We start from the raw sequence: 25,470 nt of genomic DNA on the forward strand, positions 1-25,470 counted from the left end.
CCTGACACCTTGTAACAGTAACGAGTCACATGACACCAGGGAGGGAAAATGGCTAATTGGGCCCAATTTGAATATTGTCACTTAGGGGTGTATTCACTTTTGTTCCCAGCGGTTTAGACAATAATGGCTGTGTGTTGAATTATTTTGGGGGGACAGCAAATTTACACTGTTATACAAGCTGTACACTCACTACTTTACATTGTAGCAAAGTGTCATTTCTTCAGTGTTGTCACATGAAAAGATATACTAAAATATTTACAAAAATGCTAGGGGTGTACTCACTTTTGTGAGATACTGTATATACAAGACATATTTTGTTTTTGTTCATAATACACTAGTTTTAAGGCAACATTTATAAGTGGATATCCCATAACAATTTTTACCATGGTTAAAATTTGCATTTTACTTGAAGCCCTAATGAAGCATATTTAGCCTCTGAAATGCGTCAGATTTTTTTTTTTGAACCATTTAAGCTGTTCTAGACTCCTTTAGGAGATTGGTCTGGAGCTCCTTCTGTTGGTTTAAAGCTGAATTCCAGGTATAATCTGTATTACATACTTACATTGGTCCCGCTTAGCACAATGTAATTCTGCATATACTGTATCATACCTGAGGGGTGGCTAGGGAAACCGACAACCACTTAAGTAGTCAGCACTACTACAGTAATAGCTGCGATCTTCAGGGTCCTGTGCTGGGCAGCTTCCCTTCTGCACACTGAGTCGCTCGCCATTCACACCTGCATTTTTTTTTAATTAACACAAGCCTGCTGATGTGTTACTATAAAGGGAGTAGTGTTGACTCGCTGTAAATTAAACTTTATTGAAAAAGAAAATTCAACCTTTAGTTAACGTAGTGGGTTGCGATGTGGTCTACTGCATTGCAATGCGCTACGATTAAAAAGGTAGAACTTTTTTTTTTCAGTATACACAACTGTAACTAATTGAAAATGGCCCGGTCTCTGCATTGGGACCGGTTTATTTTTGTTGAACCAACAGGGCCACCCACAGAACAAATTTTTACTGATCCAGAAGGAATCTGTAACCATTGGTCACATTTATTTATTTCCCTCTAGCATTCTCTAGAATCGTTACACTGTAACGCTTGTTACAAAAACAAATATATTGCTTATGCTCCTCGTCTTCATCTAGTGGCCATTATGCGGTATTTCCCCACTGTCCATAATAAAATAACATTCGCTCAGAGTAGAAAATAGCTTAAAGGACATTCATTTTTACCCCATTCAGAAGGAATGTACATGAAGATTCGCTGGAAAAATGGCTATACACATTTTTTATAAATAGAAGCCTTAAAGGCTTGCATATAATGTATATAAATTAATTAACACTTATTTTTTCTGCATATGGTTGAAAACTCACATCGAATGGCTCGGAGTCTTGGGATAATCAGAGGGCTCCCAGGGGGGCTGTAGCTACTTGACCCCTGACCTTTGCACTTGTCCAGAGTCGGTGATGCCTGTACGGTGATCTTGTGTTCAAATCCTGCAGACAGAACCAAAATAGTTAAGGCAGTTTAAAAAAAAAATAAAATTGTGTTTCATCTGGGAAGAAATTATTAAACCGCCACACACCAGCACAGCCCAAGTGCTGGACCAGTAAACACGGCTCAATGTAGAACGCAAACCCAACGCATTTCGCCCTCACACAGGGCTTGGTCATAGAGCCATTTTTAAGCCCTGTAGATGGGGTAAAACATGTCAGGGTCTCGGCCTGGATGGAGCAGGGTTGAAGTTGTGTTTACAGATCCTGCACTCAGGCTGTTCTGGTGTGTGACGATTTCATCTTTTCTTCCCAGGTGTTGCATAGAGCTGGAATGGGCTCCTTTTTCCGCCTGCACCCAACAGTGGGATTCACTGGACCTTTTGAATGTCTGTCTAGAGCGGGGCCCTAAGCTATGCATGGTTACATGTGTTTCATAATTCAAACTGTTACTTACAATGTCTACTTTACTACTCTTCATACATATTCTAAGGTATAATTGTCACGCTTACTCCAAAATGTAGGCGGTCAGACATTATAGCTGGCCACTATGTTCTTCACCTATAGCAGCCCCCTTTCTCATAAGACAAGCAGGCCTACCCATCCTTGGTTGCCCCTAGAACTGATACACAATTCTTTAGTGCTTGGCTACCACGCCAGGGCAGGCGCAAACTGAGCAAAGCAAACAGGTACTTGCAGCTGGCAGACAGGCAGAGTGGTGCAATGACAGTCCAGGTAAAAGGCAGGCAGAGTTCAGAGAATGGTCATTATCCAATCCAAGGTCATACACAGGGAAATCTAATCTAGCAGAGAAGGGCAGATAAACAGGGAGCTTGATCCAGTATTACACACTCTAACACACTATCAAAAGCATGAGACTAAGGCCCCTTTCACACGGTCCGCATTCCATTGCGGACCGTGCTCTGCACTGCGGGGATCAATCCGCCGATCCCCGCTGAGCCGGCGGATGACAGCTCCGTCTCCGCACTGTGTGGAGCCCCGCTGCTTTCTATGGGTAATCGGATGAGAGCGGACCGCCTGTCTGCTCTCATCCGATCCCATCCTCAGGACGGATGGAAAATAGGGTTTCCATCCATCCGGATTTCACAGACAGGATCACATGCGGATGGCAGCGGGTGTCAGCGGACATGTCACCGCTGACATCCGCTGCTCCATAGGGCTGAATAGGGCATCCGATCAGATCCGCTGAAAAAACTGACAGGCGGATCTGATTGGAACGCCCGTGTGAAAGAGCCCCAAAGGTTTGGCTTGCCTAAATCAGACTTGATATCCACCCAGAGTCTGGACACAATTAATCACCTTGTAGGTGGACAAGACAGACAATGAAAATACCATAGCCAAAACCAGGATGCTGGAACCAGCAGCTATGATAGAGCAGGAGCGCATAGGCTCCTGTCTTTCGCCCCCACTGTGGAAGGGCCCCCAGGCCCTTACAGACAAGCTGGACATCCAGCACAGGGCCATCAGGCTGGGAAAAGATCAAGGGATCAGCGAGGTCAGGCTGGTTAGCAGGTGACATGTCACAGGATTTAAGCTGGATAGCTGGAACACAGGCTGGATGCAGAAAGGCTTGAAGAAAAGGTCGGAGGCCCCACCTGGCCGAACGAGGCAGTCTATCCAAAGGATGAATGGAACTTCTTACAAGTTTGATCAGATGTAGTTGCAGTAGGGTAAGGCCAGGTTACTGAAAGTCCCAAATATGAAAAAGCAGGAGGCTCAATTGGCATTAGCTAAACCATAATAAGGTGTAGAGATAGACTGGACCGCATCATAAGGTGTAGAGGCAGCAGAACTTGAGGACAAGTTAGCCTGGATGTGTGTCCAAGGGTGTATAGGGACAGGCAAAGGTAGGGGTAATACAGAGGGCTTGACTTTTGAGGACTTAGAGCAAGCACAGGTATTGCAAGCCTTTACATAAGAACAGGGGAGAGAGGGCCACCAAAGCCTGCAATAAACCAAAGAAATTTTTTTAGTAATCCCTGGGTGCCCAGTCATCTTAGCGTTCTGTGCTTCTGAAAGCACCTTATGCCTAAGGTGGAGGGGAATAAACAGCTTTCCAGGGGGTAGAATGGGCGGAACACAAGACAGAGCCTTTTAACAGTTAAAAAGGTGAAGGGAAAAGGCCCCCATTACTTGTGCTGGAGGTAAGATACTGTAAAACTTGGAGGAACTTTCAACACAGGGAAGAGGCGTAACTAGAACCTTCTGGGCCCCGGTGCAAGAAACCATGAAGGGCCCCCAGACCCCTGGCAGCCTACTGGTCCTAGGGCCCTTTACTCTCATTGTGGGACCCTTTATTACGGTCCCACAGCAAAGACCCTTTCACAAGTTCTGCAGTGGGCCCCCTTCCTACCATCTTGCGTCCTCCCCAAAGTGGTGGCATGCCAAGTGTGACCTTTGCGATCCTGGAAGTTCACCCACTGGTGTCAGTAGTTTTTATTTTTTGGTATTTTAATTGTATTATTTTTATAATTTTATTTTATTTTTTTACAATGTCACTGACTATGTCTCTGCCCATTCAGAAAAGGAAGGAGCTGGTAAATTACATATTTACCGACCCCCTTCCTGGTTCTCTATTGTGACACATCTCTGCAGCAGCCCACAGGAGAGGGGAGGGAGCACAGTGAGGGGGGGGGGGGGGGCAGCACAGTGGGGGGGGTGGGCAGATACAGCAGAATACAAGTGAACTGGATAGGAGGAATGGCGGGGGCAGCATATAGAGGAACCAATCTCCTCCATTTTCCTCCTGCAGCTACAGGAGGAAAAAGGAGGACAGTGATTTCTTGACATGCTGCCCCCGCCACCATCCTATTCAGGTGTACAGGGGAGCCCCACAGGCCCCCTGGAACATGGGGCCCGGTTGCAATTGCAACCCCTGTAGTCACGCCCCTGACACAGGGCACAAGGCTGCGAGACAGCGGGTAAGTTCGGCCTCTAGGAGGAAAAGATTCAGACTGTGGCAATTGGCTAGAGAGGAAGCCTGTAGAAGAATCAATAAATGTGTCAGTGTCTTTAGCTACAATAGGGTCATATAAAGGCAAAGGGTTATACAAACTGGAGTCACACTTAGAAAAATTGTCATGACCAAAATCTGAATATGACTGTAATAAAGACACCAGGACCTAATCTCCCCTGTAGCCCAAGCTATGTGCGGGTTATGGAGTCTAAGCCAAGAATAACCTAAGATAAGGGTATAGGAAGGAGATGTCATCAAATAGAAGTTGATTGTCTTCCTATGAAATTCTACAATGGTCAGAGTTGCAGTGCACAAGGTGGCCAGGGCCATGGACAAGGGGGAGTTAGCAAAAGCGAAGACTGAAAAGGGTCTGTGCACATTAGTCAAGGGAATCTGTGGACATAGTACTAGGATTCCTATCAAAAAAATTGCTAGCGGCACCAGAATCTATGAAAGCTGAACAGCAAACTTGGCAGAACTTATCAGGGCAATTGAATCACTTCGGAACGATCCCTCCTTGACAATAAAACCATCGGACAAGGGGGGAAACGTTGTTGTGATGAACACCACAGGATATGAAGCAATGGTTTTAGATATTCTGAATAACAAAGATTGGTATCGAAAAATGTCAGAAACTTATCTAACTAGATTAGTCATCAGCTATCGCCAACTTATTTTTGAAGCCTACTCTAGAGCATTAATTAATTAAAAAACATGGGAGTTTTTGGATGTAAAAAACCCAAAGACCCCCACTATGTATGCCTTACCCAAGGTTCATAAAAATTTAAAAAACCTCCTGGTAGGCCCATTGTTTCCGGCAATGGGAGTTTGACTGAACGAGCTAGCCAATTAGTTGATGATTACTTGCGTCCCCATGTGCTAGCCTTACCCTCGTATATTCGGGACACCAGTGATCTCATCAAAGCCATTGATGGGATCCGGATCCCTGAGGGTGCTTGGCTAGTAGGTATTGATGTTGAAGCCCTCTACAACTCCATCCCACATCACTGTGGGGTCAGAGTTGTGGAGGGCTTCCTATCAGAAAGAGGAGGGTCCTCAGAGGATTATAATGCCTTCATTACCTCACTTCTTAGATTCATTCTAACTAACAACGTTTTTGTATTCAATGGCTCCCATTACCTCCAGGTGCAGGGGGTGGCTATGGGGACCAAGTGTGCCCCCTCCTATGCCAACCTGCACCTGGGGGGATGGGAGCGAGATCTTTTCTCCAGGGAGGACCTTGAATATCTTCTTTCGGAGGTCCTCCTCTGGAGAAGATTCATTGATGACATTTTTATGATTTGGACAGGGTCATTGACCTCGCTATTGGAGTTCTTTGAGGTTTTGAAATTCAATGATTTCAATTTGAAATTCACCTTTGTGTATAGTCAAAAGTATCTGGACTTTTTGGATATTAAAATATATGTCAATGAGGATGGTACCCTAGGCTCTACCTTGTTCCGCAAAACTACAGCGGGCAATACAATTTTGAAAGCAGACAGCTCGCACCCCCAACCGTTAATATCTAGCATACCGTTTAGTCAATATCTTAGATTACGGCGGAATTGTACTAGGTTGGAGGATTTTGAGATAGAGGCAAAAAATTTGCAAAGACGGCTTCTATCTAGAGGCTATAGCAAGGCCTGCTTAAAGAAATCATATCATAGAGCCAAAAAATCTGATAGAAATTATCTGATTTTTGGTACAAAAAAGAAAAATGACTTTGGTGGAGTGCGATTGGTTACACGCTATTCTGGCCAACATGACCAAGTGCGCTCCATCCTGAAAAAGTTCTGGTATCTCCTTGAGGCTGATGAAAAAGTATCCAAACATATTGGAAACCGTCCCCAAATAACTTTTAAAAGATCTCGATCATTGAAAGATCAATTGGTCCACAGCCATTATACCTCTCTTGAAAAACCCAAAAAATCCTTGACAGGTACTCATCCCTGCAAAAGATGTAACTTTTGTAAATATTTATCAAATGCGAGCGAGATCACTCTTCCTAATGGCAAAATATACAGACCCAATTTTTACTCCAATTGTCAAACTGTTGGCGTTGTGTATATAATGTACTGTAACTGCCAAGCTTTCTATATTGGAAAGACTAAGAGGCCCTTCTTCAATCGTGTCAGAGATCATGTCAAACTTGTTAGAAATAAAAAATTTGAAAGCCCTATCAGTCTTCATATGGGTCTTTACCATGGCTTCAATGATAGAATGATGACTTTTTTTGCCCTAGAACACATCCCACTTAATGAACGTGGAGGGAGTGTAGATAAAAATTTATTGCAATGTGAAACTAAATGGATATTCAATTTATCAGCCACTCAGTATCCTGGTATAAATGAGTCCATAAGTTTCAAACCCTTTCTTGGCTAGGAAAATATCTTCTGTGATTTTTTCGGCTTTTCCTTATTTGATTAAGCTGTAGGCTGAATAATTGAATGCATGATTCTTGTCATGCAATCAGCTTTTACTAATGTATTATGTATATATGAATTTGTTTATGTTGTATCTCTTCTTTGATAATTGTATTTTACAGGTGTTTATCATCTGTCAAAACTGAACAGAAAGTTTGTTTAATAATTAAAACACCTGGCCCTGGTCGGGAACTGGACGTGACATTGTGGATGCTGTGATGGGGTGGCGATGTTGTGTGGGGGGGGGGGGATGGGGGCGGAGTGTAATATTAATTTCCTGCCCCATTTGTTGCCCCACATGGGCACCCGCGGTGTCCTGTTGTTTTCCTAGACCATAGGTTCCGGACTGGGGAATGGGGGCACCGCCCTTTTTCCAGACCACCCTTTTGAATTTGAACCCTTAACCAGTTTCAAAGAATCCTTGTAACCTTGTTTTTCAATCTGTGCTAATTCCACTATTGTTATGCGGTATTTAACGTATATTTAGACACAACATGGTATTTCCATTTGAGCAATTGTATTTATGCATTGAGGGATCTATTTGGCTTGCCCCCTATAAGATTCACTATAATGTCGATTTGTTCCTTTGTATAGGAATGTAGCTCTTAATGGTCCATGTTGTAATCTGTTTTGTTTCTCTACTTCTAAAGTCTGCAATAGGGACCTTCCTTAAGTACTTTTACAGGCTCTTTCCGATAATCGGCACTTTTCTCTTGGTCTCCCTTCATTGGGGACACTCCTTTCTTGTTCGATCGTGACAGATAGCCGGACCGGATGTTTGCCTTCCTCGCTTCCGGCCTGTCATGTGATGCCGTCGCGTCTTAATGACGCACGCCATTGGCGGGTTCTCATTGGACGGTCTGGAGCACTTCGCTCTCACTCCCTCGGTGACGTCAGACGCCGGGGAAGTGGAGGAGATGTATAAATGCCAGCATGTCGATTCAGCACTCCACTGGACCACCGGGGAGCAGGACGTTTGACGGAGACACATGCGGTAATGGCGATTTTCCCTATTTCAAGCACTGACTCTGAATATCGTCAAGGATAAAACAATTTATGGACAAATTCTGTTTTCCTTTTTTACATAGCTTCTCGTTTGAGAGAGGACCGTGGGGGCTCTTTACAATAGGCAATTCACATGGGATTTCTCTTATGTGGACACAGTTTTACATTATATCTGTGACTCAATGCCTTAAAACCACCGGATTCACGGGGTGACCTGCATGGGCGACATTGGACCATAAGGGTGAATATTTTGTATACATATATCTTTCTATCATGTGTTGCTATAGGTATTTCACCTATGGATCATGGACCTAAGGTTTCCCTTCCTCTCTCTCACGTCTCTGTTTAAATCTTCTAGGAAATATTGAATATTTTCCTATTGGGATCATCCTCCCCTAGCTTGACAGGGTGCTTGTATTAATTCCTATATGATCATCAAAGAGGTCTTTTCAAGCTTATTGTTTCATCAATCTTGAAATAAAAGGGTAAATTTACTGTGAATTCAAAATTTGAATATATTTTATTCCAACTTTATGTATCTATGAATCTCATACAACTTTTTCCCATTTTTTAGCCGCCATCTCCTTTTTTGCCATTTCTGGCTTGGCTCACATCTCCTCTATGGGACAACCTAAAAGGATCTGGTTTCTCCGCCTCCCCTTCCCCCCTCTCCCATTCCTATCCCTGTATCCGCGCCACGGCTATCCCTGACATTTAAGGGTCCAGGCTTTTCCAAGGTATAATATATACTCTGTTCATGTTCAAATGTTGATTATGCTAAAATTGTATTTTGGGCATTCAATATAGGTCCATTGATGTATGCCCTTCTTTTGCTTGTTACTTTCATCATCTTTCTTTTGTAAATCTAGAATGTTCACTCTCGAGAAATGTCTATCAAACTCCTGAAGAAGCCATTATGAAGATGGCGAAACATGTAGAGTTGACATAATCGAGTGCTTTCTTGTGCTTTTATCATTTTAAAAGTGTTTTTGTCATGTCTACTGTCCTCTATGTGTAATAAAATGTTATTTTATATGAAAATCCAGATTTTTCTCCATTATTTGCACCTCTAAAGTCCCACTTTGCCCCTCCAATTGTATCTAAGTTGTGCAGAAACAAATAATTTATCTTGGGGGGAACCTGGCACTGTATAATCTAAAGAAGCAGACACCACCCGTACTAGACGCTTGCCGTTTCCCGGCATAGTGTCCATGGTTTCCACAATATAAGCAGAGTCCCTGAGATCTTCTTCTAGCCTTTTCCCCAGAGAAAAAATGAGTAGCGCCAATTTGCATGGGCTCCTCCTCCCGGAGAGGTTGAGAGTACTCTGATGAATAAGAAGTGAGCAGCTTACTAGGGGCCAAAGAAACAAACCTCTCTGTATGCCTTTCCCATAAACGCCTGTTCATATGGATGGCTACTTGCATGGTTTCATTCAACAACTTTGGTTCAGAGCAGTGTACTAAGCAGTCTTTGATGGAGCCTGATAAGCCTAACCTGAACTGGCTTCTTAGAGCTGGGTCATTCCACCCCAAGTCAGGTGCCCAGCGGCGGAATTCAGAATAGTATTGTTCAACTGTGTATTTATGCTGATGTAATGACCTAGGGTTAGTTTCAGCACTGTCAGGATCATAATAGAGTAAACCCAGGGCCTGGAAAAAAGCTTCTGGGTCATCTGTGGGGAAACTAAAAGCCCAAGACTGAGGGTCCCCCTGCAGCAATGTAATAATTAGGTTATTTCGATGTGCTTTAGAACCAGAAGAACGTGGCTAAAATTTAAAGTATAGCATACAACTATTTTTAAAGTTGGAAAACATATGGGGGTCACCAGAAAAATGATCAGGCAGATTAACCTTGGGTTCTTGCTCCTGTGTTATTGCTGGAGGTGTGTTTACATGCACAGACAATTCCTGAACTTGTCAGGTCAGTTTGCAAATCTCTTCAGCAAATAATCGAGCCTGTGTAAGAAGTAGGCAACCGCACACCAACTTGAAAGTGATAGTAGATGATAAAAAACATTTATTGAAAATCCATAAAATCCATAACGACAAACCAGAGACAGGAGGGCAAAAAAACAGTTAACGCGTTTCACGAAACTATATTCGCTTAGTCATAACCGTGTTATGACTAAGCGAACATAGTTTCGTGGATCGCGTCAACTGTTTTTTTGCCCTCCTGTCTCTGGTTTGTCGTTATGGATTTCCAATAAATGGTTTTTATCATCTACTATCACTCTCAAGTTGGTGTGCGGTTGCCTACTTCTTAATTGTACAGCTGTCGGGACTACGGACCTAACCAGCACCCTTCTGATTGTGAGGACTTTCTTACACCAGAGCGGTCTTTGTGCTCTCATTTCTACTTGGTCAGACACTATAGCTGGCTACTTTGTTCTTCACCTCTTTCCCATAAGGCAAGTAGGCCCATCGGTCCTCAGTCCTCGGTTGCCCCCAGCCCTCTTTCCCATAAGGCAAGCAGGCCCATCGGTCCTCTTTTGCCCCCCAGGACTTATACACACGGCTATAGTGCTTGGCTACCACTCCAGGGCAGACGCGAACTGAGCACAGCAAACATGTACTCGCGGTTGGCAGACAGGCAGAGTGGTTCAATGACAGTCCAGGTAAAAGGCAGGCAGAGTTTAGAGAATAGTCGTTATCTAATCCAAGGTCATACACAGGGAAATCCAATCTAGCAGAGCAGGGCAGACAAACAGGGAGCTTGATCAAGTGTTACACACTCTAACACACTATCACAAGTACGAGACTGAAGGTTTGGCTGGCTTAAATCAGATCTGGTCTCCATCAATCTGCTTGCAGGTGGACAAGACAAACAAGGGAGAATGCAATAGCCAAAACCAGGATGCTGGAACCAGCAGCTATGACGGAGCAGGAGTGCATACGCTTCTGACAATAATCTTATGTTCACATGAGTAGTGGTTTTCCATCTCTCCTCCATTCAGTATTTATGTAGAGCGTTGAGGAGCTCTGTGATCTCTTATTCCCACACCACAAATGGGGAGGGATGCATGCCTAAAGAGCCCATATGCCTTGCAAGACATGTGGGTTCTTCCACACTCGCTGTGGATTGTAGTGCCCTTTGCAGAGAGATCCATGTTCGGATTGCTTTTCAGAGGGCATTTGACAGGCAGTGAGGAGGCGTTATATTTGCATATGCCTATTAAATTCTGTACTCGGAGTTAAAATTGCTGCGGGCGCTATGTTTGAGGCTGTGGCATGCGAACAGCCACATTCAGCTGGTATTTTACACTTCAGGTGACTGGCCAGGGGCAGTAAAAGCACGGCTCAGCCGCCCGTTTTTAAACCCCCACACACATATTTGACCGCCCAGAGACCTGAAAGTGCTGTGGCAATTAGCACTTTGATGTCTAAGTTTTCAAAGCAACATAAGGTAACTAATGCCTCGTTTCCACTGAGCGGTACGGTAAGGTTGGGAACAGTTCAGTACGGTTCGGTACGGTACACCTTCATCAGGGTTGCGTTTCCACTGCCAACAGTACTTAAGCTCAACAGTACCTTAACAGTATTGCTCCACCCTGTTGGTACGGTACTAATGTGCTTGGTACCCCAACGAAAGGATACCAAAAAAGTGGTACAGTACGGTTCGGAATTAGGGTACCATTTACAACTTTTGACAATGGAAACAGCAAAAATTGCGTACCGTACCGTACCACTCAGTGGAAACGAGGCATTACAGTCTCTATAATATTATTAATAATAATAATAATAATAATAATCATAATAATTCAAACTTCTCCAATAGGGACAGAGTTTACAAAAATGTCAAATGCCGCAAAAGCATAGCCTAAAAATCAATCAAAAACTGGATTGGCATCTCTGTGACCAAGGCTCGGCAAATCTGAATGTTGTAAGATCCAGTCCCTATGTTGATAATATCCTTCATATAGTCCGATTGTTAGGAGTTTTCATTATTTTGTCCATACAGCTTTTCTGTGACCGCTGATGAAGGCTTCTTCTTAAAGATAATGCTGGAATGGCATTTAAGGCTGCCATTTGTTACTTTATGTATATCCTTACAGAGCTCCATAAATGGATCAATGGTGCCTGCTGCAGGTACATTAATAATTATAAAGTAGGCTTTGGCCCAAGGGGACCGGTCAATCTCCTGTAATAGCCCAATGCAGGTAATTATATTCTTCCATGCACTGTAAGGACACAAGGCAGTCACACTTGGGCAAGACATGGTACAGAAATGATTACATCGGCTGTGTACTGATAATGTATTAAGGCCTTTTACTCAGCTTCAGATGTATTCTTCATAATAAGCCATTTCATTATGTCTAGTCAATGTCTTTTTAGATATACGCTACTGTGCAAAAGTCTTAGGCAGGTGTGAAAAAATGCTGTAAATAAAGAATGCTTCCAGAAATAGAAGTGTTAATAATTTATTTTTATCAATGAACAAAATGAAAAGTAAATGGACAGACGAGAAATCCAAATAAATCAATATTTGGTGTGTCCACTCCTTGCCTTCAAAACAGCATCAATTCTTCTAGGCACACAGTTTTTGAAGGAACTCAGCAGGTAGGTTGTTCCAAATATCTTGGAGAAATAAATCACAGATCTTCTGTGGATGTTCGCTGCCTCAAATCCTTCTGTCTCTTCATTTAATTCCACACAGACTCCATGATGCTGAGATCAGGGCTCTGTGGGGGCCAAATCATCACTTTCAGGACTCCTTGTTCTTCTTTACACTGAAGACAGTTCTTAATGACATTGGCTGTATATTTGGGCTTGTTGTCCTGCTGCAGAATAAATTTGGGGTCAATCACACGCCTCCCTGATGATATGGCATGATGGAAAAAGTAGCTGCATGTATTTTTCAGCATTGAGGACACCATTAATCCTGACCAAATGTCCAACTTCATTTGCAGAAATGCATCCCCAAACTTGCAAGGAATCTCCACCATGCTTCACAGTTGCCTGCAGATGCCCATTATTGCACCGTTCTCCAACCCTTCACCAAACTGCCTTCTGCTACAGCCAAATATTTCACATTTTGACTCATCAGTTCAGAGCAGCTGCTGCCATTTTTCTACACCCCAGTTCCTATATTTTCATGCATAGTTGAGTCGCTTAGCCTTGTTTCTATGCCCAATGCATGGAAGAACAAGGAGTCCTGGAAGGGATGGTTTGGCCCCCACAGAGCCCTGGTCTCAACATCATTGAGTCTGTGAAGAAGAGTCTGAAGAGACGGAAGGGTCTGAGGCAGCAGACATCCAGAGAAGAACTGTGGTTAGTTCTCCAAGATGTTTAGAATAACCTACCCGCCGAGTTGTGGGTTCTATCTGGAAGAAACTATGTTGTTTTGAAGGTAAATGGTGGTCACACCAAATATTAATTTGATTTGGATTTCTCTTCTGTACATCTACTTTCTATTTCCTTAATTGGTTTGTAAGTAAATATGTACATAGGGGCAGCCATATTTGCTCATTACAAAATGCAAGTTCTGCTTGCTACTTGAGCTACACAGTGGTTTGCTTTACTGCTCCTGTACAAGTCTGTAAGTCAGCTGTGTTATTGAAAACAATGCTCTCCCCATGTGGCTGATAATCCTATCTCAGCAGTTGTTAGAAAAGAGGCAGAGAAATTATAAACAGTTTTCTCCCTCTAGTGGCCAATCTATATCTCTATTTAATTCAATAACAATATTCAAAAATAAATAATTTAAGTCGTGCACGAATTACACAAGAGTTATTTAACGCTAAACAATCCAATAGTCACTGAACATACATGATCACTATGCTATTGTATTCTGGCAGCCGCCACCCGTGGCTTTCAGAATATCTGAAATCTGAACCAAAACCTATATAAATCCACTTTGTGTGCACCAAAATCCTTTGCAACCAAGATACTACAAAGTAAACGTACCAGTGCCATTAATATTAGTGCTGTACAAAGCCTGTGCAGAGAGAGCAAAGCTGTGGGAGGAGCCAAGCAGGCCCCACCCACTACCGGCTGCGTGCAGAAAAAACACCAGGAGTGGGTGGAGACAAGACCAGTCACCCTGTACAAGGAGAGAGAGCAGCAGTGAGCGGTCTTTATTACAGGACGCTCCTGCACAGAGGGGAAGTCTCACACTGGATTACTGCACAGATCTGGAAGAAATACACAAAGAACACCAAGATTCAAGAAGAATACACAGGACTCTGGTACTGGGAAAATAGTTGCTTATCCCCTTGTTCAGAAAAACACATTTTTGATATAAAGTGGTTGTAAACCTCAGACATGAAATACGAACAAAGCATATCCCTCTACAGTGTGTTCTTGTCTCAATCCAGAGCACTAAGTGTAATTTCTGTCTGCTGCTCCATTCCTCTGCCATCAGCATGAATCATTTCTGTCAAGTTTTCCTGACAGCAAGAGAAAAAAGGTAAAAAATTATTATAAACAATCTGAGGCATCTCAGATTGTTATAATAATTTTTGAAATTTGCTTTAGGACTTCCCAAAAAAAATTGATGGAAGCTTCCGGGTATATTTTTTGAATCACATATATTTTCCTATTCTACAATAAGAAAAAAGGTGATGGGGAAGGGACGTCCAGTACACAGCCTGTGATTAACCACCTCAATTCTGTTCCTGTGTGGGGAGGGGGGGGGAGGGTCTCTTCCCTCCAATTAGCTCTCAGAGCTCTCCTCACTAAGCTCTGCAGAGTGTAATTTCAGCTCTCCACCCCCTTTTTTCTGAACTCTCAGACAAGCTTTATGAATTCTACACCCGTTCAAAGTCCAGAGGAGGGTAGACAGCAGATAAACAGGTACAACTTATATAGGAGGATCAGTTTCAACTCTGTGTATCACCTGAGGCCAGTGGCTTCACTGGGTATACAGTATGTGAGGGTTTACAAACACTTTAAAGTGATGTTAAAGTCTCGTTTTTTTTGTTTTGTTAAAAAACACTAACATGTTATACCTACCGCCTCTGTGCAGTTGGTTTTGCGCAGAGCAACCCCGATCCTCCTCTTCTCGGGTCCCTCCTTGGCTCTTCTGGCCCCTCCTCCTTTTGAGTGCCAAGACAGCAAACAGCTTGCTATGGGGGCACCCGAGCCACAACTCTGTGTGTCCATTCAGACATGGAGCTGCAGCCCAACCCCGCCCCCCTCTCTCTGTTCATTTGCTCAATGATTTTGATTGACAGCAGCAGGAGCCAATGGCACCACGCTGCCATCTCAGTCAACGAGGAGGGAATCCCCAGACAGCTGAGACACTCCTGCAACAGCGCTGGATCGAGAGGGGGCTCAGGTAAGTGTTAGGGGGGCTGCTACACACAGAAGGCTTTTTATCCTAATGCACAGAATGCATTAAGATAATAAACTTTCTGACTTTACACTCACTTTAACTTTATGTGTTCACTTCCTTGTTTTCCCGAAAATAATAGTGATGTTGCCCCGACCACACAGACGGAGGCAGCCTGAAAACCACACAATTGAAAAGAAAAGCAGCATGCACTTGATTAGGTACATTGTATTGGATATTACTGCCATTTTTGTGGAGGGGGGGGTCCTCTTTAAAGGAAACCCTGCTGTACACCTGTGCCATCAGCTTATATCAGGGGAACACATTGGATAACGTTTGCATATTATTATTTCTAGAGATTATATAATGTAGAATGAATGACCTTGCACATGACAAGGGAATGACAGCTGCTAAAAAATGCACATTAAATGTAAATCAATGTGACTGATAGAACCACAAATAATGTTCAACCAATGGGCCACGTGTGCAGATACAGGGGGGTGGAGTACACTGGAACATATGGCTGAGCAGATAAAAGAGTTCAGGGCAGGAACTCGTAGGTTTCTGTAGATAAAAATGTGGCATGTGTTAAAGGGAATGTTACCCCAGCATTTCATATTCCTGATATGTGCATGCTGTAGAATGCACTTGTATGAGAAGGTATGTGAAATCCCTGGCGATCCTGCCAGTCCCTCTGCTTTCCTATTAAAAACTGACCACACAAGGCATGAGAGCACAGCGTGGTCAGTTCTATAGCTATTCTGGGAACTCAGCCTGCTCTCTTCCAATGATCAGACTTGTCCTGACAACCCCCCCTTCTCCCCGCACAGCCATTCAATGGGAAGATCGGTGAACGCAGTTTCTCCTCCCCCAGCTCTCTGAGTTGCTTATGCAGCTGAGAACAGAGGTTATGTGATCACTTATAAAAAAAAAGGGGGGGAAAGGTATTTACAATGTTTTTTTTTATATCTAGACACAAATGTTTTACCTTTGATATGTATGTAGCACCCTCCTAGGTAGGTGCTAGATAAGCAGGCAAAGTAAAATATGCTACCTATCAGGAGAGTGACAGGTAAAACCTTGTGGCTCTTCTGCTTATCAGGGAACAGGATTCGTAGTTAGGCCTGTTGCATGTGTCCAGGGTGTGAGTCATCTGGGCTGAGGGAGTGTCCCCACTGCATCCAATAGGGAAGCCTGTTGCACAGTGGAGGAAACCCAGCCAGTGACACACAGGCTTTTGTGGCTGTCCCAGTGGGTTAGCACAGACAGTGGTGCATCCTGGGATAGACTATAAAAGCCAAGGGCGCATGTGACAGGGGGTCTTTGGGCAGGAAGCCAAGTCCCAGAAGGAAGGTGATGGCTGTCTCCTCTTCTGCAGCTGTAAAGGTGGTCACAGGCAGTCGGCCTAGTGAACCAAAAAGTGTGGCTGAACCCAGAGGTCCAGTGAAGCTGACTGTGGAGGTGAAGGCAGAGCAACTCTGGAAAAACAGTGTCTGTGAGTACAGGGAAGCTTGCCAAGGGGTCTGCCCAGGAAGGGGACCACTCCAGTGGCTAGAGTCAGCAGATGGGTGTCAGCACACAGGCATTGAGAGTAAAGGGGAAGCCAAGTTATTAACCCTGAAGAGAATATTCAAGTGGGAACAGTAATCTTATCTTCACTTCAGTGGCAAGGTGAAGCAGTGGCCTTGCCGCATTCTACAGTCAGTTGTCCTCAGATTTGTGCATAGTTACTAGTTGGAGCATCCCACTCATCCCTTCCCCTATCCAAGTTCTAAATAATATACAAAAAAAAAAAACAACATCCCCTTGGATTGATTATTGACTGAGCCAAGAACTTTAAATGCCGTTTATTTGCTATCAGTTGCCAAGGGTAACCCAGGGGAATCCCAAAAGTGTAATTCTCAGCAGTCCTCTAGGGGGCAGTGCTACATGTATTTTAGACTTAATGGGTTGTTTTACAAGGTGAGGGTTTACATATACTTTAGGCCTCTGTCATACGGGGCAGATCCATTCGAGCAGAATCTACCTGCTCAGCGGGTGATCTTTTCCCTGATCCCCGCTTAGCTGGTGGATGACAGCTTTGTGTCTGCTCCGCTATGCAGAACAGATAGGGACAGAGCCAGATCTCCACTATGGGGCAGTCAAATGGAAATGGACTGCATGTCCGTTTCCACCCGATTGTCATCTGATCCAACCCACTGGACGGATGGTGAACCTATCGCCATACGTCTGCTTTCAGTGGATCTTGTTGGATCAGGTGCATCTGAATTTGATACATTTGAGATCAGACTCAGACACCACAGAGATCTATTTGAGTTTCTTCAGAGGAGCTTCGGATTTTCAAGCAGCTTCAAGATGCATTAAGCGGCTTTCTATTCTAATTGACCTGTATAGGAAAAAAAGCAGATCTGAAGCGAACAAATGTCCACATACACAAGCTAACAATCATATTTTGTCCCATCCACCAGTGAATAAACACATCACAGTTCCCTGTCACCTGCCTGTATTTTTCTTCTAAGGGTCTTTTTACATGGTCGGCGGACTCCGTGCTGCTCAGCGGGGGATCGATCCGCCGATCCCCGCTGAGCAGGCGGATGACAGTTCCCTCTCCGCTCTGTGTGTGGAGACAGAGCTGTCAGATCCCCGCTGTTCTCTATGGGGGAATCGGATGAGAACGGACCAGCTATCCGTTCTCATCCAATCCCATCCAATCCGCTGGACGGATGGAAAATAGGTTTTCTATCTGTCCGGATTTCACGGACAGGATTGGAATCAGATAGCCCAGCATGACAAAAACCGGAGATGTCTCCGCTGACATCCGCTGCCCCATAGGGATGCATGGAGCATCCGATCAGATCCGCCTAAAAAACTGACAGACGGATCAGATCATATCGTTTGTGTGAAAGGACCCTAAGTGCCGGTTCACACTGTTCCGACTTGTCAGGCGACTTGGTCGCCTGACAAGTCGCGGACCGTGCTGTGCAATTGGAACCGTTCTAATAGGAGCGACTCAAGTTGCTCCGACTTAGAAAAAGGTTCCTGCACTACTTTTGGACAAAGTCGGAGCGACTTGCATTGACTTCCATTATGTGAAGTCGGAGAAAGTGGCGCCGAAGTCACGGTGCACAGCGACTTCTTTAAGTCGCCCCGAAGTTGTGTCGCCATAGTGTGAACCGACACTAAAGCAGTGACAGAATTGGTACAAATAAAAAAAAAAAAAAAATGATGCACATGTATAAATACTAGAGCAGCTGCACTGTGCTATTTGCCTTTACAAATGAAACACAATATGGCCTATTCAGTCACACAATGCATGTGCAACGAGGATGTGCAAAGTGCAATATGACAAGAAATTCGCTTGAAGCTGAACTCAAGGAATTATACAAAGTTTTCATAAGGTGCAATACTTACCTTATTCCTTGCTGCAGCAGGTTCCCACCATCCTACCCATAAAACATGGGCAATATGGAAGTATTGTAGTGATCAATTGCAGACATTGAGGGGAAAAGAGTATTTGATCCCCTGCTGATTTTGTATGTTTGCCCACTGACAAAGAAATAATAGTCTATAATTTTAATGGTAGGTTGATTTTAACAGTGAGAGACAGAACAACAACAAAAATATCCAGAAAAAACGCATTTAAAAAAAGTCATAGATTGATTTGCATTTTAATGAGTGAAAAAGGTATTTGATCCTCTTCGCAAAACATGACTTAGTACTTGGTGGCAAAACTCTTCACAAAACTCTTCAATCACAGAGGTCAGATGTTTCTTGTGGTTGGCCAACAGGTTTGCACACATCTCAGGAGGGATTTTGTCCCACTCCTCTTTGCAGATCCTCTCTAAGTCAATAAGGTTTTGAGGCGGACGATTGGTAACTCGAACCTTCGGCTCCCTCCACATATTTTCCATAGGATTAAGGTCTGGAGACTGTCTAGGCCACCCCAGGAACTTAATGTGCTTATTCTTGAGCCACTCCTTTGTTGCCTTAGCTGTGTATTTTGGGTTATTGTCATGCTGGAATATCCATCCGTAACCCATTTGTAATGCCCTGGAGGGAAGGAGGTTCTCACCCAAGATTTGACAGTACATGGCCCTGTCCATCGTCCCTTTGATGCGGTGAAGTTGTCCTGTCCCCTTACAAGAAAAACATCCCCCAAAGCATAATGTTTCCACCTCCATGTTTTAAGGTGGGGATAGTGTTCCTGGGGTCATAGGCAGCATTCCTCCTCCTCCAAACATGGCGAGTTAAGTTGATGCCAAAGAGCTTGATTTTTGTCTCATCTGACCACAACACTTTCACCCAGTTCTCCTCTGAATCATTCAGATGTTCATTAGCAAACTTCAGATGGGCCTGTACATGTGCTTTCTTGAGCAGGGGGACCTTGCGGGCACTGCAGGATTTCAGTCCTTCATGGCGTAGTGCGTTACCAATTGTTTTCCTCGTGACTATGGTCTCAGTTGCCTTGAGATCATTGACAAGATTCTCCCGTGTAGTTCTGGGCTGATTACTCACCATTCTCATGGTCATTGAAACTCCACAAGGTGAGATCATGCATTGTGCCCCAGACCGAGAAAAATTTACAGTTGTTTAGTGTTTCTTCCATTTGGGAATAATCGCACCAACTGTTGTCACCCTCTCACCAAGCTACTTGGCGATAGTCTTGGGGCCAATTCCAGCCTTGTGTAGGTCTACAATCTTGTCCCCACAATCCTTGGACAGCTCTTTGGTCTTGGCCATAGTAGAGAGATTAGAAACGGATTGATTGCTTCTGTGGACAGGTGTCTTTTATACAGGTAACAAGCTGAGATTAGGAGCACTCTCTTTAAGAGAGTGCTCCTAATCTCAGCTTGTTACCTGTATAGAAGACACCTGGGAGCCAGAAATCTTGCTGATTGATAGGGGATCAAATAAGTATTCCACTCATTAAAATGCAAATCAATTTAAAACTTTTTTGAAATGTGTTTTTCTGGATATTTTTAGTTGTTCTGTCTCTCACTGTTAAAAAACCTACCATTAAAATTATAGACTGATAATTTATTTTTCAGTGGGCAAACATACAAAATCAACAGGGGATTAAATACTTGTTTCCCTCATTGTATGTTATATTTTTTATTTTTAAACATATAGGCACATGCAGATGACATCACCTAATCTGCCATTTCATGCAATAATTGGTATGTACTGTATATAGCACATAAATTATCCTATCATTATTAGCAATCAGAGATTGAATTATTTCATTTGGTCTTCCACTCATTTCTATGGAGAGCAGCAATATCCTGACTTATAAAAGGTAGTAAAGAGGAGACTGTACAACAACCCTTGGATGTACATGATGGGCGAGTGAGGGACTGTTCAGGGCACTAATCATTCAAGGGTTCATTGCTAGGGTTCAGGGCTTTAATCATTTAAGGTTTCATTGCTTAGGGATAAGGTATTATTTACCTTTTTTCTCTTTGGGGGAGTCCCTCTGCATTATAAGATACATTTCAAAGTTGTTAACCTTGCCCTGTATGTGGGGAGTTGATCTTGCAACAAGGGCCAGAAGCACCTAAGAGAGGACACTGCGTTGCATGAATGAAAGGGGCCTGCTAGAGCCAGATATAAAAGGCACGCAATGCACCTTATCCCTATGCACCTATATTGCGATGATCATGAAGAAGGAGCGGCCCACCTGCTCCGAAACGCGTCACTGCCCCCTTTGACGTCACTTCCGGGTACCTGCGTTCCACGCTGGCCCTGAAAGCGCGGCTCTCCTTCCTGGATTAGGAATACACTGCTCTCCACTGCTGGTCAGCTGGCCTTCCATCTGCAGCTGTAACAATACCCAGGAGGCATCCCGCTGGACGCTACAGCCTTATGATGAGCTTTCATACCACATATATTTTGTAAGTGTTTTTAACCGGTCTTTGTTATTAAAAGTTCTGAATATTGTACTTAGAAGCACCTTCTCTTTGTCCTTTGCTCTCTCTGTTTTGTTTTATTAGAGTGAGCTTTCCTCTCTTGAAGTGCTAACGTGGTACATCACCTTACTACACCTCCATATATCCAATTTCATAAGGGCCATTTATGTACTGTTTGAGAAAGTCTCCTTGTCATCCAGAGTACCCTATCTTCCACCTTTTTACCTAAAATAAATGAGTATCTAACCCGTGAAGTGCTGAGGGTAGGGGGAGGTGTACTGGTCCACATAGGTATATTTTGTCTAGTTGGTATTACTACTAGAAAATGCTTCTTTGCTGCTTAGGCTAATCATACATGCAAGATAACTGAACAACCCCCATGGGGTCTACCCACACTTAGGCAGTACATGGGTGTGCCTGATTGGATAAAAATGACTGTTTAGGTAGGACTTGGCAATAAAGCAGACTGTACAAAGATAGTATAATCAAATTGTGTATGATTGGCTTTAAGGGTCATACACACAGATGGCTAATGGAAGCATTTAGTGCTCCCAATTTATACTGAGTACTGCCAGGCACATGTAAAAGAAGGGTGTTCAGATAAATGCTTTAATACACATACTGGCCTGACGTCAAGTTTCTATACATTGATTTTTCACCTTATTAATATTATTCACAGTAGATCCCAAAGCATCAGAGCGTATAGCTGTGAAACCAGATTTTAAACTGTGTTGGGCATCAGCTGGAAGGGGAGGAGATCTTTCCCTGGAGTATTTCAGGCCACTGGGACTTCATATTGAAGCGTCTGAAGCAAGTCTGCAGTTACAGGCAGGCTGACTCCAGCAAAACCAAAAATTAACAGTTGATGGTGGAGGATTAATACAACTTAATCATAACTCTCCAAATATAAGAAGAGTATTTAAAGAGGAACTGCACTGCATCTAAGCAAAAAAAAAAACAAACAAAAATGCTATTGAATTCATTTTTAATATTCAAAACAAATCCTTCATCTATCCGTGTCTCAATGCTTTATTTTGCTGAAAAATCGTTTTAAAAAACCCCCCCTGGCATTTATTGCTGTGGCCATCTTGAGCTAGAGCAGATGATTTATATAAAATGTGGTTCCTGCGCTATCCTGGATTTATTTAGTCACCCTGATGCTGCCCCACGGTAACTGGTACTATAAAACAGTTGTGAGTGTCAATATTAAAGGGGGTTGTGGTGCGCTTCTGGGTGTTCAAGAGGGTATTAATACCCTCTTGAACACCCAGAAGCGCACCACAACCCCCTTTAATATAGAGCAGATGATTCATGAAGCATTTACTTCCTGGAATCCATCTGCCCTCAGCCCAGGCATGGGCTGAGCTGAGAACCCTACCTCCTCTCCCGAAGACTCCTGGGATATATAACATTATTTGCCTTGAAGTAGGAAATAATTTAAGCAATGCAAAAATAAAGTTTACAACAAGTAAATATAATATACATAAAGGAGGAGGAATCCTTTCGCCAAAAATACATTGGCTGTATTGATGTCCTTACCAAACAAAACTTTAAATTGAATTTCAAGCAAGATTCAAGTTGGTAGTAGGTACTCCTAAGCACATACCCAGAAGCTGTCTATCTGTTGTGTATCATGACCAGAGAGGCAACAGCCTAGGCCCAGAACAGGGCACCTACCTTGACCACAATTTAAACTTTGTCGAGGAAAATGCACTTTATTCAGTATTAGGACAGGAGATGTACCAGGGGATTGGAGGAAGGCTAACGTGATTCCGATATTCAAAAAGGGCCAGAGACATATCCCGGGAAATTATAGGCCTGTCAGTCTGACATCAATAATATGTAAACTTTTGGAGGGGATGATAAGGGACTATATCGTAGAGTATGCTAAAGATAACAACATCATCAGTAGTAACCAGCACGGGTTTACAAATGGGCGATCTTGTCAAACCAATCTCTTAGCATTCTACGAGGAAGTGAGCTGTGAGCTAGATAGGGGGAGACCAGTGGATGTGGTGTACTTGGATTTCGCTAAGGCGTTTGATACAGTTCCCCACAAGCGCTTAATTTATAAAATAAGGTCTGCAGGTATCGACAGCAGGGTTTGCTCTTGGATACGGAATTGGCTAAAAGGCCGTGTCCAAAGGGTAGTAATAAACAGCGCATACTCAGACTGGTCTGAGGTAGTAAGCGGGGTGCCCCAGGGCTCAGTCCTGGGACCAACCTTGTTCAATTTATTCATAAACAGCATTGAGGACGGGATCAGTAGTTCGTTATCAGTTTTTGCAGATGACACAAAATTGGCCAGGGCAATAACTGCACAGCATGAAGCAGATATCCTACAGAATGACCTGGACAAAATTACGGAGTGGGCAACGACATGGCAAATGAGGTTTAATGTGGAGAAGTGTAAGGTTTTGCACTTGGGGACCAAAAACATAAAAACACAATACACGTTAGGAGGGGAACCCTTGGGGGAATCAAAAATGGAGAAGGATCTGGGAGTCTTAGTTGATGATAGATTAGGCAACAGCATGCAATGCCAAGCGGCAGCTTCCAAAGCCAACAGAATATTAGCATGCATAAAGAAAGGGATGTATTCCAGAGATAAGACTATAATCCTTCCACTTTATAAAACTCTGGTCCGACCGCATCTGGAGTATTCTGTCCAGTTCTGGTCGCCAGTCCTCAGGAGGGATGTGTTGGAGCTGGAGAAAGTCCAGAGAAGGGCAACTAAACTGATTAGGGGGTTGGAGGACCTTACCTATGAAGAGCGGCTGCAATCGCTCGATTTATTTTCCCTGGAGAAAAGACGTCTGAGAGGGGACATGATAGCAATTTATAAATATCTTAATGGGGATCTCAGCTTAGAAGAAAAGCTGTTCATTCGAAGGAATTGCATGAGGACTCGAGGACATACAATGCGATTAGAGGAGAAGCGTTTTAACCTCAGGCAACGTGGGGGGTTCTTTACTGTTAGGGCTACAAGATTGTGGAATTGTCTACCACAAGAGGTGGTTTCTGCGGGTAGTATGGTGACTTTCAAAAGACTCTTAGACTTACATCTCAAGGATCAGGAGATTGAGGGCTATGTTAGATGATTACAGTCACACACACCTACACAGGTTGAACTGGATGGACTATTGTCTTTATTCAACCTCACCTACTATGTAACTATGTAACTATGAATAATTCCATATTTTAATTAAATTCTACTTACATATTTCCAGTGCTATTACACACATATCAGACCACTGGGAACACAGCACAGCCCTTACCAACACTATCCAATATCAAAAGAAACCTTTTTTAATGGGTAAACTGACTAAATGTCTAACTGAAAGAAGAACTGCTCTTGTTGCCTAAAACAACCAATCACATACATCTTCAATTCCAGAGCAATAAGAATGGTTACACCACCACTTTTCAGTCTACCTGAGGGTAAGCTGATCCGATTGCCATCCTTGTGCTTCAGACGATTCTTCTTGAAATTGCCCTTCCGTTTTTTCACCTTGGGTTTCTCCTGGTACATTTGGTACATGATGATATTTAGCTCCCGCTCCACAATGTCAAACTCTCTCTCCGCCAGCTCTTGTTCCCGCCTGCGAAGCATTTCCTCCAGGGTCTTCTGCTCCTCAGCTGCACGCACCAGCTCCTCCTCCCGACTACGCAGCTCCTAATAGGATGCAAGGTTAGCAACTTTTAACAGCAAATCCATGCAACAAGCCAAAGTATTCTGCGACCTGGTAATGCTATTAATTTAACACTATTGTGTCAAAGTTCGAAAGTTTTATCAGTTTTAGGTCAACCTCTGCAGAATATAGGGAGAAGTGAATGCAATGGATGTTGATAGGAGTCACAAAACATATTATAGATCAGGGGTCTCCAAACTTTCTAAACAAAAGGCCAATGTATGGTTCTTCAGACTTCAGGAGGGCCGGAGTATGGCCAGTTGGAGTAAAAACTGCCCCAGTATTTGTGGGAGAAGACGATTGGGTTTATTTACTAAAGCTAGAGGTCATTGTAGCCGTATTAGTGCACTTGCGACAGAGACAATTGAGTACTGTCCGTTCTACTTTTTTTATTTGCACTAACATACAATTTTTCAGGACAAGCTTTCGGGGTATGTCCCCTTCATCAAGATCCAACAGTACTGCTTGGATCTTGATGAAGGGGACATACCCGAAAGCTTGTCCTGAAAAATTGTATGTTAGTGCAAATAAAGAAAGTATCACGGACAGTACTCAATTGCCTTTACTAAAGCTAGAGAGTGCAAAATCTGTATGCATAGAAACCAATCATCTTCCAGGTGATTATTGTCAAAATCTAATTGAACAAGCTGAGATTAGAATCGGATTGGTTTCTTTGCAGAAGTGAACCTGATTTTGCAC

The 25,470-nt window shown here is 43.4% G+C and overlaps 1 protein-coding gene across 3 annotated transcripts in view; it reads right to left on the reverse strand.

The window, feature by feature from the left end:
• Positions 1-25,470, reverse strand: part of MAP3K10 (mitogen-activated protein kinase kinase kinase 10) — a 145,376-nt gene that overhangs the window by 35,322 nt on the left and 84,584 nt on the right. For all 3 annotated transcript variants that reach the window (XM_082263621.1, XM_082263620.1, XM_082263622.1), the window contains 2 exons: positions 24,515-24,755; positions 1,377-1,499 (listed from right to left, as the gene is read on the reverse strand). In XM_082263621.1, coding sequence (XP_082119747.1) covers positions 1,377-1,499; positions 24,515-24,755 — 364 coding nt within the window. The remainder of the gene's footprint in view (positions 1-1,376; positions 1,500-24,514; positions 24,756-25,470) is intronic.

The sequence above is a fragment of the Pelophylax lessonae genome, assembly GCF_965119305.1.
Source record: "Pelophylax lessonae genome assembly, chromosome: 7".
Lineage (NCBI taxonomy): Eukaryota > Metazoa > Chordata > Amphibia > Anura > Ranidae > Pelophylax > Pelophylax lessonae.